Source organism: Pan paniscus, chromosome 1 (genome assembly GCF_029289425.2).
Source record: "Pan paniscus chromosome 1, NHGRI_mPanPan1-v2.0_pri, whole genome shotgun sequence".
Taxonomy (NCBI): domain Eukaryota; kingdom Metazoa; phylum Chordata; class Mammalia; order Primates; family Hominidae; genus Pan; species Pan paniscus.
In genome coordinates, this window is record NC_073249.2 from 132551899 (window position 1) to 132571334 (window position 19436).

At 35.4% G+C, this 19436-nt stretch overlaps 1 protein-coding gene across 2 annotated transcripts in view; it reads right to left on the reverse strand.

Moving 5' to 3' along the window:
• Positions 1 to 19436, reverse strand: part of ABCD3 (ATP binding cassette subfamily D member 3) — a 100630-nt gene that overhangs the window by 45929 nt on the left and 35265 nt on the right. Inside the window, exons 2-4 of one of the 2 annotated variants that reach the window (XM_003808440.6) lie at positions 14706 to 14742; positions 8405 to 8503; positions 5271 to 5359 (exon numbers count right to left, since the gene is read on the reverse strand). In XM_003808440.6, the coding sequence (XP_003808488.1) occupies positions 5271 to 5359; positions 8405 to 8503; positions 14706 to 14742 (225 nt within the window). The remainder of the gene's footprint in view (positions 1 to 5270; positions 5360 to 8404; positions 8504 to 14705; positions 14743 to 19436) is intronic. The other variant, XM_003808442.7, reaches the window with a different exon arrangement.

The following is a 19436-nucleotide window of genomic DNA, read 5'->3' on the forward strand; positions in this document are numbered from 1 at the left end:
GCTTTGTGCACCCTAAGGGCTCTGCTGCAACTACTCAATTCTGCCACTGTAAAACAAAAGCAGCCAAGAAGAAGTGTGGCTGTATTCTAATAAAACTTTACCAAAACAGATGGCAGGTAGTGAGATTTGACCTGTGGGTCCTAGTTTGCCAATACTGGGACTAACGCATAGATCAGAGCCCAGAATGGATCTATAGAAGCTTCATGTTCCTCAACACACTTCAGCTAGACTAGCTCCTCTTTTGCCTGTTGTTAATCTGTTTTACATATTTTTCTGCTTTTAAAATATACATTAAAAAATTTTTAAAAGGGTTCTAAAACTTTATTAAAAATTTGAACAAAGCATTATTATATAAGTAAAGGATCTTTGAGTAAGATATGTCTATGACCTAATACAAAGATAGTATGTATTTGATCACAGAACTCTTACTTCAAGTAATACTTAATAATGTTCCCAAATTTCATAAGACTTATTTATATAAAACATTTGAGAAACACTGGACTAAGTGGTTTAAACCTAGCTGCCCACGCACACACAAAAATTACTAGTATATGACTAGAGAATTAATTTCTTTTCTGTGAGGGACTAGATGGATAAATTTGGGAAACCCTAGGTTAAACAAATCTAACAAATGTCTTTACCAAAGACCTTCTCAAAGCTTTTAATGTATAGTATGTGCATTTTAACTCTCTGAGAGGGGTTTGTAGCATGAAGCATTTCCTCTATCATAGCCAAGATTCCACAGAACATACTTTGGGAAATGTTCCTTTAGACTGATTAAAAGAAATTAATACTCCAATGTTTATATAGCCCCTAAAAAGTAAAACAGTTAAAAAAAAAAAAGGCTAACTACAAGAAAGTTAAATAGAACCACACAAAAATGTTGTTTATAGCAATAAGAATATTACAGACATTAAGCAATCAAGACAGTACAAAAGGTTCAGAGAATTTATGTTAAAATTGTTTGAACCAAATCTTACTTAAAACCAAAGTGCTTTAGTGCTGCCCAAGCTGTGAAACACACAAGAACATGCCATCATTCAGCAATGGTTTACCATTGGAGTAGCAGCTATAAATTTAAAAAATGGTTTCTTGAATAAAGCCTTATTTCTGCTTATTATTCCACTGCAAAAAAACATAATTAACAAAAAACAATTTTACAATAGGCCTAATCACTACAACTTCCAAATGTTTAAGAATCTTTATAAAAGAGAGTTTGGTAATTTTTAAATTCTGCTTGTAGCCAAATGGGTGAAAATAAAATATATTTTTATGATTAGATAAAGCAGCAACAAGGTATGAAGAATTTTCCTCCATGTCATGGAATTAGTATAGTTTCTACCTTAAAGAGGGTGTCTTTCCTATTAAGATTTACCCATACTCCAAAGTCATTAGTCACCATCAACAAATAAGCTTAAAATATGAAAAGGATATTAAAATGAAGTACATTAAGGACCATAATAAGTCTCTTTGAGGCTTTCTTTAGCAGAAATACATGAATCTGGACTTACTTTAGAAAAGGCAAAAAGAGAAAATAAATAAATCAATTTGCACTGTAGCTTAAATACTGAGATGGAGATATATGTTAATTTTTCAAATAAAACTATCCTGTACGAATGTACAATATTTTAAAACTTTTTTTGAGATAAGGTCCAAATATTAAAGAATTTCATACACAGCAGAGGCTCAAAACTATTTAGGAGAAAGTTAACAACTTTAAAATGAGTGTTTTACAATTGGTGAATGTGGGTTAAGAATATAAGGAAGTTCCTTATGCTAATCTTTTTTTTTTTTTTTTTTGAGACAGGATATCCCTAAGCTTAAGTGATCCTTCTGCTCAGCCTCCTGTGTAATTGAGACTGTAGGTATGTGCCACCACAGCCAGCTAACTTTTTTATATTTTGTAAAGACGAAGTCTCATTGTGTTGCCCAGGCTGGTCTTGAACTCTTGGCCTCAAGTGATTCTCTTGACTCAGCTTCCCAAAGTGTTGGGATTACAGGCATGAGCCACCACACCCAGCCCCTTATTCTATTTTTCAACTTTTCTGTAAGTGTAAAGTATACCAAAATAATGGTTTTAAAAAATGGTTCAGAAACTCATACAAAAAATGAAAAACAATTTTTTAAAATTTCATAATTAAATTTTAAAACTCAGTACTACACACACGTGCACATGATTAGGGTCCCCCTACAAACACCCTTCAAGGGAGACCAGTTAACAAGCTCTCAACTCCAGCTTCTAGTAAGTGTTTAAGGCACTTACTTTTAAATATGAATTCACAGCCAAGAGTCACAGAATGCTTGAGGAAGGCCTCTAATGTGAATGACAACAGAATAACAAAAAATGCAGGGAGCTAAAAACACATTAAAAACTTAAATAGCTTCAGAGGTGAAAAAATACTGCATACTTAAAAGAATGATTGCTATAAAAATGAACATCCATATAAAAGATAACTCTTGGAAATAAAATTATAACAAATAAAAATTCACTGGATAATAAAGAAATTTCCTAGAAAATAAAATAAAATGGCAGACACAAAAATAGAAGAGAAATTATAAGATAATCAGATCATCAGTCCAGAGGCTCCAACACTCAGCTAATAAGAATTCCAGAAAAAATGGAGAGGAATAATTTCTTTTTAAACACAAAATTTCTCAAATGAAGAATAAGTTTCTAGATGGAAAAAGAGTTCACCTAGTGCCCAGCACAATGAACAAAAAAAAAATTCATACCAATGTTCAGTGAAATTTTCAAACATCCAGTAATACAACATCAACAATTTTTTAAAAAAGATTGAGGGGGAGATTGAGGGAGGAACAAATCTCCAGCTATAGCTGAGCAATCGGAATGGCAAGAGGCCTCAATACCCACCCTGGAGCTGCACAACAGAATCCACTAGATGCTTCAAAAAGGTTTGATTAATTGAATCAGAATCTCTAGTGGTGGGGCCCAGACATTCATAGTTCTTAAAATTCTCCAGAGGATACCAATCATTCTGCAGCCAAGGTTGAGACCCAGAACAGAGTGATGTTCTCAAAATTCTGAAGAAAAGTGAATTCCAACTTGGAATGCACAAACATAGCTAAATTATCAATCAAGTATGAGATTAGAAGAAAGACATTTTCAGATCTACAAGGTCTCAAAAATTTATCTCCCTTCATCCTTACTCAGAAAAAGAGTGCATCTGCCAAAACAAGAAAGTAAACTGAGGAAGAGAAAAACAAAAAATCCAGAAACAGGTTATTTAATTCAGGATACAAAGATGAAAGAAATTCCCAAAATAATGATAAAAGCAAATTCAAACGTGATTGCTACTCGGTGGGCCTAAAATGCAACCAATCCTGATTAAAGCAAGAAGACCCAGCACTTTGGGAGGCCGAGGCGGGCGGACCACAAGGTCAGGAGATCAAGACCAACCAGGCTAACACTGTGAAACCCTGTCTCTACTAAAAATACAAAAAATTAGCCAGGCGTGGTGGTGGCCACCTGTAGTCCCAGCTATTCAGGAGGCTGAGGCAGGAGAATGGCGTGAACCCAGGAGGTGGAGGTTGCAGTGAGCTGAGATCGCGCCACTGCACTCCAGCCTGGGCAACAGAGCAAGACTCCATCTCAAAAAAAAAGCAAGAACACTGGAAACTACAAAACGTATAGGGCGGGGGTGGAAATAGAAAGATGAAGTTGATAGATTAGTTGGTGTCTGACCATATTACAATACTGAGAAGATTTCTCAGTATTGTCAAAAAGCTCAAACTGAATCAGGGGGAAGTAGGTTAAAAAAAAAAAAAAAAACTAATGTGCACAAATAACTGCCAATTTGTAAACACCAGGAAAAACAAAAAGTTGTATGGAAACGCAACTACCAAAGTATGCCATGTGGCTCAGCTGTAAGCAATAGTCAAAATCATGTAAACAATAAATTGTGATTTAACCAAAAATTATATAATTTTTATTATACATATAAAACATGGAGAAGATGAGCACGGAGGGAGTGTAAAAGGGCTAATTCTCACCTTCCAAAGTAGGAAATGAACACTTACACTCTTGAAACTGAGAAATCTATAAACAGTAATACAAGTATGCAATATGGAAACACAGACACAAAATAAGAGATGAAGCAGTAAAAAGAATAGAAAAAAAGACCGGCTCCACGTAATGACAGTTGTGAGTGAGAGGAGCCAAGGAATTCATGTGTTTTGTCATTAAGTCCTGCAGAACATCTGACATTAAGCTATGTTCATGTATTACTTTTAAAGTTACATTCATATATTACTTTGATTAAAATTAAAAGGCACAGGACTGACCACAGGTTTCAGGGAGACTTGGGTGGAATGTGAGGGCCTACATAATTTACCCATATTCAGAAGTATGTAATTCAAGGCTTTAATCCTGTACATACAAGATTTTTTACTGTCCTAGAGAAATGAGTCAGAGAGCATGGTCATAAAGCATTCTTCCTCTTCCTACAAATCTTTAAGAAGCAGATCAATAATCTAAGAGAAAAAAACCTTTATTCCAAAATGTTGGGGCATTTAACAATTTTAAGTACTGTCATTCAAAAAGTTATTTTAGATTAAATACTTTAAGGAATTTTCTGACAAAATATTGCATACCAGGAAATAAAATTCCTAGCAAAAATGTTTACTCTGACATTCAAATTGGTATTATGAAAAATAAATTCTTTATTAACAGATAAATGGTAAATTGTTATAACCCAAGATAACCCAACTGACATTTTTTACGTTTTTACATTCAAAATTAGCAATTGCAGTGATTAATATGTAGAAAGACTATAATGAAAAAATATAAAAAGCACTAACACCAGATGCAGAAAGAAATGTCTAAGAATTGTTTTCCCTTCTAATAAACATGCTCAACGTGATTCTTTGAAATGCTTTGAAATTTTCCTCCAAATTATCTCATTAATTTCAAAAATTCAACTTGGTGGCTTTTTAGAATTCCCATTACAGCATTTATTATGCTGCATTTTAATTTTCTGTCTACCTGTCTCTAACTCTTGATAAACTGTCAGCTCAGCAAGGCTTGGTACAGTTTCTCCTAGTTGCTGGCATATAGACCCCATCACAGTATAGCACATTGCCTGGCACATGGGAAACACTAAGTATTTTTTAAGTAAATGAACAAACACATAATTTGACTTGGGTTATCTTTTACCTAACTTAGAATCTATTTGTTGCTTATAAAGATAATGCATAAATATGAGACAAATTAGCATTTCATACATATAGGAGGAAGGTGATTGAAAAAGTACCTTTCAATTAGTGTCCCATTTTGAATCATCCAAACATCACAATATGTTCGAGACACCAGCATAACAGCAATAAGTACCAAGTAACCTGTCTAAAATAAACCAGGTATAGTAAATTAAATACATGCATTTTAGAAAGTTCAAAGAAATATTACCTTGGTAACAATTTTTGGTTTCCAAATCTAAAGCTTTATGTAAGTTTCAATATAGTTGGCTGACATTTTTTCTGTAAGTAATTTTAAATATAGTTTAAAGGGAACTCAAGAATATTATATAAATGAAAAAAGCCTCATAGATTCATTTAATCTTTCTCATTCAGAATTCAAAAGTGAATCCTAGGCAGGTCAAAGGACTTGCCTTCATATACCTAGTCAAGGACAGAAGCTAGGAATGTAACTTAGATTACCTAGATCACAGTGTATTGTTGATTTTCTTATATTTTGACATATAACTTTAACAAAGAAAAATGACAGTAACTGCACATATACAGTTATACAACTAACCAAAATTGAAGCCTAAAATTTTGCCTAGGTAGAATAAATTTGGTTTAATTTGTTAGAAAAATTTATAATAGTGTCCATGCCCTCATAGGGCTTTCAATTTAGTTATGAAGGGAAGAGTTACACATAAAAAGTAGCAGACAAATTTAGGCAAACATATTTGTATCATTTCATGTCCTAAGCTGTGGGATGGGAAGGTTTGGGGTAGCAAAAGACAGTTATGGCATTAGAAATATGATAAACAGTAAAACAAAAAAGAGAATGAGGATTAAAGGTAAAAAAGATGAAGGATTTAATGGGGGAAAAAAGGGATTAAAATCATATGAACTATTGTACTGTACTGAGTTTACACATATAAAATTCTTGCAAGCTTCTCAGTAGAACAAAAAGTGATGTTAAAAAGTGATGTTTAAAGAATATTACTTAAGCAATGCTGTGCAAGACAGATTACGAAGCAGAGAAAGTCAAGATGCTGGGTGACTGGCTGGGAATCAGTTATCTTTCTGTGAGATGAGAATCCTGCCACCCCAACCCCAAGTACATATATTTAAAGCTGATCTTAAATTTTCTAAATTGGAACAATAAGACAGTGACATAGAAGTTAAAGTAAGGGAAGAAGGCCTGCAGAGGGTGGGAGGCTGGCCAAATTAGCCCCTTCTACCTCCCTTACTAATTCCCAGGGACTCATCCAATGTCTCAAATTTGTTTTACATTCATTGAACCCCTGCAATAGTTAAAATGAACATTAAGCTGTTAACTGATTGGAAGGTAACATATGCATCTTTCCAGAGAAGCTTGTATTTTAAATAAGGATTCTTCAAAGGCAGGACAATTAGTTATGCCTGAAGAGTCACTGGAAATATTCACAAAAAAGATAAGCATTAAGCAATTTTTAAAAACATATTTCTTTTTGTTGTGGGGACGTACAGGATGTCACAGACATGATGTTGTAAACAAATGAAAGGCTGAGGACATAGGGCCAGATCGTAAAACAATAATCTCCTAAGCAGATGGTATTAAAAGGAAGGCCAAAGTCAGGTTGTGATTTACCCTATAAGGAAAACGAAGTTACATGTTTTGATTAGGATTTTAAGAAAGAATACAAATTGGAAAAGGAAAAGAAGCAAAAAGACCAATTAAGATATAATAATCCAGGTAAGATATAGTGAGAACAGTAGGAATGTAAAGGGAGAGAATAATTTATGAGAAACTTTAGGATACTTACAAAGAACATTTATAATATAAGGGAAGGAGCAGATCTTAAAAGTGTGTGATCCCATTTTTAAATTAAAATATATGCTTGCACACAAGATGACTATATATCAAAATGAGTAAGAGGCTGATAGGTGCCAAAAAATAAATCTAGCTGCATTTTCTAATTTTCTTCAAGGAACATGTATTACCTCTGTCTAATTAGGAAAAAACAAGTGCTATTACTTTTTTTTAAAAAAGAATTTCTCAAGGGCAGAATCATCAGGAGATGATGCCAAAGTGAGGGAAAGAGCAAATCCAGCACGATGAAGGAATGTACGTTTTCTTTGGGAACTGCAATGCTTTTGTAACAGTTAAGTATAGGAAAAATTAGCAGATCCCAGTGACCAAAAAGGGTGACAAGGGGAAGAGGAAGAGCTGAAGGTAATGATACTTCTAGTTACAGAATGAGAGAATGCTGAGGAAGATAGAGAATACAGCATTATTTTAATAATCATTAAAAATGTTTATCAAATAATGAAGATAATCTTGATAAAAAAGCAAAGGAACGAATTATACAACTATTCGTATAAGCAGCTCACTTCCTGAATGAAATAACTGATGAATCCAGATATCATTTTGCATATCTTAAAAATATTTAATCAAATATACTCCATATTAATGTGACTTGTTAACATCTCAATGTAATAAAAAGGTTTGTCTTTTGAAATTTAATCTAGTGTTTATCGACAGTATTTAACTATAACAAAGCAACACCATTTAGGGTAGCTGTATGGCAGTACCCTAGCATTTCACATAAAATAAAATGAAGTAATACTTCATAAACAAGAGAAAACTATTTAAAAACTGGCACTGAACAAGGGTTTTTGTATGACAGGTGATGATTTAAAGACAAAAATTTAGTAATCTTCTTGACCGACAGAGAAAACATTTGACCTATAGTATAACCAAAGTGTTATGATTTTACTGTTCTAATCTTACATAACCTTGAAAGTTGAACACTTAATAATTTAATTTGGGTATCTGTCTCCACCCAAATCTCATGTTGAAATGTAATCCCCAGTGTTGGAGGTGGGGCCTGGTGGGAGGTGTTTGGGTCATGGAGGCAGATCCCTCATGGCATGGTGCTGTCCTCCAGACAGTGAGTGAGTTCTCATGTATCTGGTTGTTTAAAAGTATGTGGCACCTCCTTGGCCCTTTGCTCCCTCTCTCACCATGTGAGACACTGGCTTCCCCCTTCACCTTCAGCTGTGATTGCCAGCTTCCTGAGGCCTCCCCGGAAGTGGAGGAGATGCTGCGCCATGCTTGTACAGCCTGCAGAACCAGGAGCCAATTAAATCTCTTTTCTTTATAAATTACCCAGCCTCAGGTATTTTATTAAAGAACAGCCCAATATACTTAAGATTATAATTTCATAAGACTTACCTCTTTACAAAATGTTCTAGGGACCATGATTTTCAGAATCTGTATGAGCCTTGAGAAAAACACCTTGTCCACCACAGCTCGCTCCTTTTTCCCCTCTTTCTGCATTAAAAAAAAAGAAGCCCTTTTAAGATAGCTATAACAAACATATCATAAAATTAAAGAACCATGTTTCATCTAAGTCAACATAAACAGCTATCAAGATAAAAACTGAATTTACAAAACACAGACTTGCATACTTACACTGCTCCTCATATTCAAACATGTTTTTGAGAAAACAATGTTATCTAAAAACTGAATAAGGAAGTGAGTTCTGGAACCACATAATTATCTGGGTGAAGAAAACTGCAAGCAGAAGAAATAGCAACTGCAAAATACCAAGGTGAACACCTGCAACATGCCTGAGGAAGAACAAAATGGCCAACCTGGCTGGAGCTGTGAGGAAGGTACCATCACAGAGGATGAGGTCAGAGAGACAGCTGAAAAAAGGCCAAGGGCTTACTGAGTTTTGTATTAGCCACTTCCTGATTAACACCATATTTAAAAAAAAAAAAAATCCTGAACAGAATTTTGCCTGATATTAAATAGAGGAAACTTTTGGATTCCTAGATTTACCATTTAACATTTTCAATATACAGTCTGTCAATTCACTCTCTCTTCCTCATAAAATTCAAAGACAGACAAGGTTCTTTCACTTATGCAGCTCACATTCTAGCGGGAGAAACATAGACAAAAAATAAACCAATAAATAAATTATTACAGACAGACTAGACAGGGTCATGAGGGAAAAAAGAAGAACAGTTCACACAGGATGGTCTGAAAAGTCTCTTGACATTTAAGCTTAGACATAAATAAAGAAAAGCCATGTGATTATTTAAAGTGGGTAGCAGAGGGGAGGGAGTGAAGCACAAGGAACAACAAGCACAAAAATACAGTGTTGGAAATAAAATAGGCGTGCACATTTCACAGCAAGATGGCAGTATTGCTGTAGCAAAGGGAACAAGAATGAGAGAAGTTTAAAAGGTAGGCAGGGCTTATAAAGGACAGAGCCTTGAAGCCACAGTAAAGATTGAGAGCTTACTGTGAGTGTAGAGGGATTTAAAAGAAGATAATCTTACCTCTCTCAAGAGTTTTTTCATTTTCACTAGCTCCATGAAAATGGAAGTACTAAACCATTTGCAAAGATAAGGAAACACATGACGAGACTTACTACTCTTGGACTGTTTGGAAGGACAGGGGAAACTTCTTGGAAAAGGCAAGACACTCCAGAAAAACCCCAATTCCCTGACTAACCCTTTCCCCAACTCCACTATTACAGCTCACTTATCTGGCTAACTACTGTGCTCCTGACAAACAAATACCTGTTTGTATTAGTAGAGTAACGCTATTAGTTAGCTATAATGTAAATGTGCTTTGATTAAATAAATATCTAACTTGATGAGCCTTAAGTGAACTGTTTGGGTACTGAATTAGAATAATAATAACTACCAACTATATGTCAGACACTGTGCTAAGGCTTTATAGACATAATCCTAAGAAATAAGCACTTAGTGCAGTGCAGAACTATAGGCCAAAAAAGGAAGTCTGAAGGCACTGTGTTTATAGGGTTAGACTAGAAAGACTACAATAGGAGGAACTGGAAAAGAATCCACCTACCCTGCAACTGCTGGAACAGAGACTCAGCATTTCAGGTCTTTCAGACAAAGTTGCAAACCTCATCCTACGAGTTACAGGCTCAGTCTACCTAATTCACACATGCTTACATTCATTCATTCAACAAACAACTACTTGATCCAAACCCTATTCCAAATGATAAGCACACAACAGCAAACAAAACAGACAAAAAGCCCTACTCATAGTCCAGTTAGTTGAACTAGCCTATTCTCCTCAAGCTAAACCTTACACATTCAACCTAATGTTTGTATTTTCCCCAAACCCAGAAAACATAGGAAGAAAAGAGTAAAGAGACGGTGATACATATTAACTACCTTTTTAAAAAAAGAAGTTAAACTACTTGTTCTTCCTCCTATCACCATCACCACTCCCTCCTCACTTCACCTTGCCTTACCTGTAGGCAACACCCTTCTCTATTCCTAGCTGGAACTTTAAGTGGCACAATCCTGAGGTGAAATGGACATCTGAGTTAAACAGAGGACCACCTGTTTCTAGCTACTCTAAAGAAATGATCTAAGACAAAAATGAGGAAGGTTAGAAAAAAAGAATTACAAGAGAGTAATGTTGAAACACTTTAAAATATTAGTTGCTAACTGGTATAAAATTCCTCCTCATTTTCTTCTGTTCCTATTGTCACTTTCCCTATCCTTAAACTGACTGAAACCTGATGGATTTTCATTATGTTTCAATCCATGAAGGGAACTAACTATATTCTTCCAAATTATCATTGTTTTCTGCAAAGGACCACCTGGACTGGGAGGTTGGCTCAAAAGGGCTGAATTCAAAGAGATGTCAGGAATCTTGATCACAGCAAAACTCTACCTGAAACCAATCTAAATAAGAGTAACTATAGAGGCAGTACATAACATTACTAGCCTTTCCTAAGAATTCATTTTAAATTCACAATGAACTTTTCCCACTTCCAAACTTTCCCAGTAATTTTTTTAAATACAAAAAAAGACCACTTTTCCCACTTCTAAACTTCCCAATAATTTTTTTAAATACAAAAAAAAAAGACCACTGTGGTGATACAAGTTTAACACGAACATTATAGAAAAAGCAAACAAATCATTAAAAGCTATTTGAGAAGTCAAAGTAATAATGCAACAAAGGAAAAAAGAAAACCTAAAATTCAAAAGGTAACAAAGGTCAAAGTACAATGAGAAGTTCCTATTGATACGTCAATCACCGTAGGTGAGACTGACTGAAAAAGATGTTTGAAATAGCAGTAAAATAAGAGGCCATGTAGTGCTGACAGAGTATAAGTATTCCTATACATTGTAGGGAAAAGTGAAAACTGGTACAACTATTATGTATCATTTATCAAAATGTAAAATGTACACTGACTGTAAAATGTAAAATAACCCAGTAAATTTACTTTCAGGAACTTACCCTACAAATATACCTGCACATATGCTTAGCCACACAAATAAAAACATCGTACTCTGTTTATAATACCATAAAATTAAAAACAACCTAATGTACACCAATATTACATAAATCATAGCAAAATTATTCAATGAAAACTCTATACAACTGTAAAAAAGAAAGCAGCTCACATACACAGAAACAGAATATGAAAGAGCAGGTCTACAGCTTTAAACATGAAGTGACCTAAAAAATAGTATGCTAGAAAAAATTAGAATGATACATGCAATTCATTTTACACAGGAATTTATGAAACTTTTCAATATGTAAAGTAATTCTAACTATATTGTTTATGGATACACACACATACACACACATGCCAAAATACAAAAATATGCATGGGAATGCTAAATACTGAACCCAGCACAGTACTTATCTTTATACATTTTGAATTTCATTATATTGTTCTCCAACTTTCTAATTAAATTCTTTTTTCCTCCTTAAAATTCAAGTCTTATGAAAATTGCCTCTCCCCACCCTATCCCCATCACAAAGGATATAAAAAGTTTCTATGAAAAAAATAGGTTAAATTGCTTTCCTCAAAAGTAACATATTCACTGTAGAAAAATTAGAAAATTCTGATGAGCAAAAATAAGAAAATTAAACCTACTGCCTTTGTTACATATCCTACTAGATTTCATTTTAGCACACGTGTGTACTTCCTATACATTTAACAAATGTGCTATCAGTGTGCATATTGTGTCCTTTTTATTGCCAATCACTTAATATAACCTAAATTTATCTTTCTCACACTATGCAACCAGCAGCAAATAAGTATATGCTAAAATATTGTACAGAAAAATAAGAAAAAAAATGAGTAAAATGATTCTAGCTGTCCTAGAACTTGCAGATATCCGATATGCAAATAAGAGATATGACTAAGTTCAGATAACTAACATTTGATTACTCAGATAGAACTTAGACATGAGAGATCGCGGAGCTGGAGATATGCCAGAGAAGTGGACATAAGCACATCTTACCACATTTTTCAAAGACTAGGAAGGAAATATTACAGAGACTAAAGAACGACAATCTTGATGTCAATCACCAGGATATTCAGAGAACAGACACTGACATGGAGGGTTGGGGAAGACTTGAGAGACACTAACCACTAGAAGCCAGCATGAGTTTACTGAAAGTACGTCATGTTAAATTGTTCTAATTTTCTTATTTGTTAAGGATACCATAACTAGCATACTAGCTGATATGTAGAATGTAAGCTCCATGAGGGTGGAAACTTATTTTTATAACTGTCATATACCTAAAGCCAAGAATAATGCCAGGCATATATCAGGAGCTCAATAAATACTTACTGAAAGACTGACTTACTAAGTGAATTAATAAATTAATAAAGGAATTAGATGTTTCTTATAAAATTATTGTGGTCTCAATGGAGAAATAAGAACCAGATTTTGCTATAGTTGGATGTAGTCACAGCTGAATAACCAGAAACAAAGATTAAGAGATGTCACAGAGCAATCTCCTTGGTCCTTACATAGTCAATACTATCAGCAGTTCTGTGAAAGAAAGGAAAGGCAAATTAAATTTGTAGATAATTCTTCTACTTAACATACCAGATGTGAGAATTGCACTAAAAATTAGACTAATGGTATAGATAGTAGGTTAAACCCAATAAGTTGACATTTACCGCAATAAATTAATGTTTATCTAAAACAAAGCAACTGCGTTAACATATGACCCAGCAATTCCACTCCTAGATACACACCCAAGAGAAATAAAAACATATCTCTACATAAAAACTTGTGCACAAATTTTCATAGCAGCATTGTTATTATTCATAATAGCCAAAAAGTAGAAGAAACCTAAATGTCCACCAACTGATGAACTGATAAACATAATGTGGTATATGCATACAAAGAACACTATTCAGCAATAAAAAGGAATGCAATACTGATACAACAACAACATGATGAACCTTGAAAACATTGTGCTAAGTGAAAGAAGCTAGGCATAAAAAGCCACATATTATATGATTTCATTTATTTGAAATGTCCAGAACAGGTAAGTCAACAGGGACAGAAACAGATTTGTGGTTGCCAGGGATTGGGGGAAGAGGGTAATAAGGAATGACTGCTAATGGGTACAGGATTTTTTTGGAGAGATGAAAATTTCCTAAAACTAGGTAGTGGTGATAGCCACACAACTCTGTGACTATACTAACTACTCATTTATACACTTAAATGGATAAATTTTATGGTATATATATCTCAATAAATCTATCATGAATATAACATGTAGAGGTGTAGAGTTGTCAAAAATACACCTGAAGTTTATAATTTACCATAAATTCCACTTAATGTAAAAAATAGTTACTGTTAAAGAATTAAAAGCATTTTAGGATGAATTTTAGCAATATTGTGTTCATATCAAGAAATGTAATCATGCTGATATATTCCATGCTAGTCAGGTCATAACTGGACAACTATATTCCAGTCTAAGCACAATGCCTAAGGAAACTAGTATAGGTCCAAAGGAATGTATACAGAACTGAAAAAGGATCAGAACCCATGTCACCTGAGACATATTAGAAGGAATCAAGATTGCTTAGCACAGGAAAAGAAAGACTCATAAGATACAACTATCTTCAAATATATGTGGGTCTACTAGAGAAAACAGAGCCAGGCAAGGTGGCTCACACCTACAGTCCCAGCTACTTCAGGCTGAGGTAGGAGGATCCTTAGAGCTCAGGAGGTCAAGGTTACAGTGAGCTATGATCATGCCACTGCACGCCAGCCTGGATGACAGAATGAGACCTGGTTGGTAAAAAGAAAATTTTGAAGAAAAGAGAAGAAAAGAAAAAAGAGGGAAGGGGAGGGGAGGGGATAGGAAGGGAGAAAAGGAGAGGGGAGGTGGAGGAGGGGAGGGAAGCGGGGAGGGGAAGGGAGGGGGGACAAGATATATCTCGATACAAAAGATATAACAGAGTCACTGCTAGGAAGCTAGAAGAGGGGGGGAACTAATATCATCATGGGCTAGAACTAATGCAGTTAAGGCTGCCTCCTAGAGTAACACTTTCCTGTCAGGAGTCCTATTTCAGAGAGTATTCCTGTAATGTGTAGAAGACTGGAGTATTTTTAAGTTCCCTACTAATTATAAAATTTAATCCTAAATCAGAATTATATGACAAAATAAATGGAATAAATGCATGAAATCCCAAAAAGAAGATGATTTAAACTTTTACCTCATTGTTCTGTAATGGTGGTTTTCCACTTTTCTTACTGCAGAGGAAAAAAAGAGAGAGAGAGCTTTACTTTATGTGAAAAGTGTTATCATTAAGATGATTTTAAGATGTCAAATATACCGAATTATTTAAAAGCGTTTCTTCTTTTTCACATCATAGTGAGACAGAACATATTAAATAATAATAGTCCACCTGACTCTTACTAGGCATTATTTACAAAAAGTGCTTAATAAATTTTAACTACCACTATTATGTAACAGACATTCTGTTTGGTAATTTTTAGGTGTGTGTATGTGTGTGTATAAATAAAAACATAAATGCAAGTCTACTTCTTCATCCTTGAATCATAGCTTGGCCATGTAAACCGCTTTGGCCAATGGCACATCAGCAAACTGACACAAACAGAGGCTTGGAAAATGTGCATTGCTCCCTCTTACTGCTGGGAATCTTTCCCCAACCATGTGAGCAATCCTAGGCTAGTCTTCTAAAGGATGACAGAACATGTGTCATTCCCATATTACAAATGAGGAAAGTGGCCTGGAGAGAGTAAGCAGTATGCCCAAGGTTCATATTCTGACTACTAGTCTAGGCTACCTCCCAAAACAATATAATTAGTTGGGCATCGGTCCTTTCCATAACGCACTACCATGGCACCCTATGCTTCTACATAACATTGATCACGTTTTAAATTTCTTGTTGGATGTATATTCCCTTCCATTAAACTAGTTCCATGCTATCAGGAGCTACTGCAGGCTGGTTTCTCTGAAGCTGAGGTAATATGGTGTCTGGGGTACAAATGTTCATCAGGGATCAACACCTGTGAATGGAAGGCAGAGAAACCAGGTTTGGACAGAACTCAAACTGATGCAAGCCCAAAATAACTTCAGCCAACCATATAGGAAATTCTAAAGCAAGCACTGTCCATCAGAGTGCTTTCTGATGGGCTGAAATGGTCAGGCCTTTTTTACCACCGCCTTGCTCAGTCTGCAAATGCATGCTGCCCCAGGAAGTCTGTGACATGAGGAGAGGGGAGTGTCTCTAGAGCTGAGCCAGACTCTAAGGTGGGGGACAAAGGCAGGGAAAGAGGGGGCTGTCAGGATTTCACATTTCTCACAGCTGGGCAGGAAACCCTTCTTTAAAGGGGAATCTGAGTCTACTACAGGGGTCATACATTATTCAACCCTCTATGTTCAACATCTGTTTGAACTCCGATGATCTGCAGAATGCACATCTTCAGTAGTAAGATACCAGGACACCAAACAAGACTAGAAAGCCAAACTTAACTACAATAGATGCGCTTATTTTAAAAAGCACGTAGGTTATTATTATTTCTAATTTCAGTTGTATTATATGATATTTTAAATGCGATTATTTATATGTTTAAAATCTTTTATCAATTGTAAAACTGTTATACAAAATGCATTTTAGCACGACAAAACAATGCAGTGAAGAGATAAACTATGGGAGAAAATATTTGCAACCATACACCTGATTAGGGGTTAATATCCAAAATATATAAGGAACTCAAACAACTCAATAGCAAGACAACAATCCAATTTTAAAAAACGAGCAAAGGACGCAAATAGACATTTCTCCAAAGACATATAAATGGCCGGCTAGTATGTGAAAAAATGCTCAGCATCACTAATCATCAGAAAAATGCAAATCAAAACCACAATGGGATAATACTCATACTTCTTAGGATGACTACTATCAAAAAGAGAAAAGATAACTGTTGGCAAGGACGTGGAGAAAAGAGAACACTTGAACATTGTTGGTTGAGAAGAATATAAATTAGTACAACCATTATGGAAAACAGTATGGAGGTTCCTCAAAAAATTAAAACATAACTACCATATGATCCAGCAATCCCACTTCTGGGTATAGATCCTAAGGAAATGAAATCAGTATCTCAAAGAGGTATCTGCACTCTCACGTTCCCTGCAGCGTTATTCATAACAGTAAGAGATATGGAATCAACCTAAATGTCCATCGAGAGATCAATGGATAAAGAATATGTGGTATATAAATACAATGGAATAAATTCAGCTTAAAAAAAAAAAAGGAGCTAAGTGTGGCAGCTCAGGCCTGTAATCCTAGCACTTTGGAAGCCCGAGGCGGGAGGACTGACTGAGCTCAGGAGTTCAAGACCAGCCTGGGCAACACGGTGAAACTCTGTCTCTACTAAAATAAAATAAAAAAATAGTCCAGTGTGGAGGCATGCACCTGTAGTCCCAGCTACTTGGGAGGCTGAGGCAGGAGAACTGGCTTGAACCTGGGAGGCAGAGGTTGCAGCAAGCTGAGATTGTGCCACTGCACTCCAGCCTGGGCAACAGGGCAAGACTCCGTCTCCAAAAAAAAAAAAAAAAAAAAAAAAATTCTGTCATTTGCAACAACATGGATGAACCTGGGGGACATTATACTAAATGAAATAAGCCAGGCCCAAAAAGACAAATTCTGCACAATCTCACTTACATGTGGAATCTAAAAAAGTCAAACTCATAGAAGCAGAGAATAGAATGGTGGTTGTCAAGGGCTCAGGGGTCGGGGGAAATGGGGAAAAGTTGGTCAAAAGGTACAAAGTTCAGTCACGCAAGATGAATAAGTTCTGGAGATCTAATGTACAGGATGGTGACTATAGCTTGATAATAGTAATCATTTCACAATGTATATGTATATCAACATAAAAATAAAAAAATTAATATTCAATAAAAATGCCACACTGCTTACCACTAATAAATGTTATAAATTGATACTTAGAGATAAATGGAGATTCATGCAGTACGATGCTCACAAAAATACATATATACATGTACACACACACCTACCAGTGAGTCACATGATCAGTCAGCTCTCCCATCACTTCATCACTTTTCTCTCTCCAAGTTTCCATGAAATACCTTGTTCAGAGGGAACCATGACATCTTATAAAGCTTCAATTGGCCTGAACACATAATCTACATATAAGTCCTATTTTCTTTAATCAGTCTGTGACAATTAAAATTTCTTGCCAGGTGAAGTGGCTTACATCTATAATCCCAGCACTTTGGGAGGTTAAGGTGGGAGGATCACCTGAAGTCGGGAGTTTGAGACCAGCCTGACTGACATGGAGAAACCCCGTCTCTACTAAAAATACAAAATTAGCCGGGCGTGATGGTGCATGCCTGTAATCCCAGCTACTCAGGAGGCTAAGGCAGAAGAATCACTTGAACCCGGGAGGCGGAGGTTGTGGTGAGCCAAGATCGTGCCATCGCACTCCAGCCTGGGCAATAAGAGCAAAACTCGGTCTCAAAAAAAAAAAAAAAATTCATTTATAAGTTTCTTAAAAACTTCTTTATGAGATTTGTTTCTCAGGAAGTTCTATGAAAATACCTTTCACCTGAAATCATCACTATAAAAGATATTTTTAATGGCAAAACAATTCAGTATGAGTATAGAAGTTGAAGATGATTTTCTTGACTTTACATTAATACACATTAACCTGACATAAGTTCCAATACAGCAGATTTATCATACATGTGGGCTCTAGATGATCACTTAGCAACCATTTAAACACAATACTGGCACTAAAATCTGTATAGCATGGTAGTCATTCAGATAACCCAGAATATGCTTATATTAATTTATTTTTAATTTATCATCAAAATGAAAACAAAATTAGTTCTATAAAGAAAGTTCTAGGCCAGGTGTGGTGGCTCACACCTGTAATCCCAGCATCTTGGGAGGCCGAGGCTAGTGGATCACTTGAGGTCAGGAGTTTGAGACCAGCCTGGCCAACATGGCAAAACCCTGTCTCTACTAAAAATATAAAAATTAGCTGGGCATGGTGGTGTACATCTGTAATCCCAGCTACTCGGGAGGCTGAGGCAGAAGAATGGCTTGAACCCTGGAAGCAGAGGTTGCAGTGGGCCAAGATCGCACCACTGCACTCCAGCTTGGGTGACAGACCAAGACTTCATCTTAAAAAAAAAAAAGAAAGAAAGTTCTATAAGAATTTAGACCCTGAGTAATGCATCTTTAGACCTACTATCTCTAGGTCATAGAGATACTATCCTAGACCACCTCAGTCAAACCACAAAATCAACTATCTACCCTTTCTCTGACCCCCTCCCTCAAAATCTCTAGCTTCCTCCTCTTTCCTGAGCCCCTGACTTGAATATCTGATTTTTAATAAGGTATCTGTACCTGGATTTAATGCAAACATGTCTATATCTGAACTCACCTTTCCACCCCAAATCTATTCTTCCATTATTCCATACTGAACATAAGGCCTAAATCAGTGATCACACCTTCATCTACCAGCTACTCAAACCACAAAGCTGTGAATTATTCTAAGATATTTATTTTCCTTTTCTCATACACTTCATTTCCAATCTCTCTCTATGCTCTTTCCATTTCTACTGCTATGATTTCAATTCAGGCCATCAAAATTTCTCATGTGAACTATTATAATATTCTCACTTGTTTTCTGAGTTCGTTATCATTAGTTTCTGTCCTCTTTCAATTTATTTCCATAACCACATCAAATACGTGTATATGTATATACATACTGAATATACCCAAGTACATACACATATGCAAGCCCATACATATATATATAGACCACATACATCTATATAAAATATATATCCTGTGGAATTCACCTAAAGCAATGCTCAGAACCTTATTTCAATAAAAAATGAAAAAAAAAAGATTAATAATATAAGCATCCAACCAAAAGTTTACGAAGAA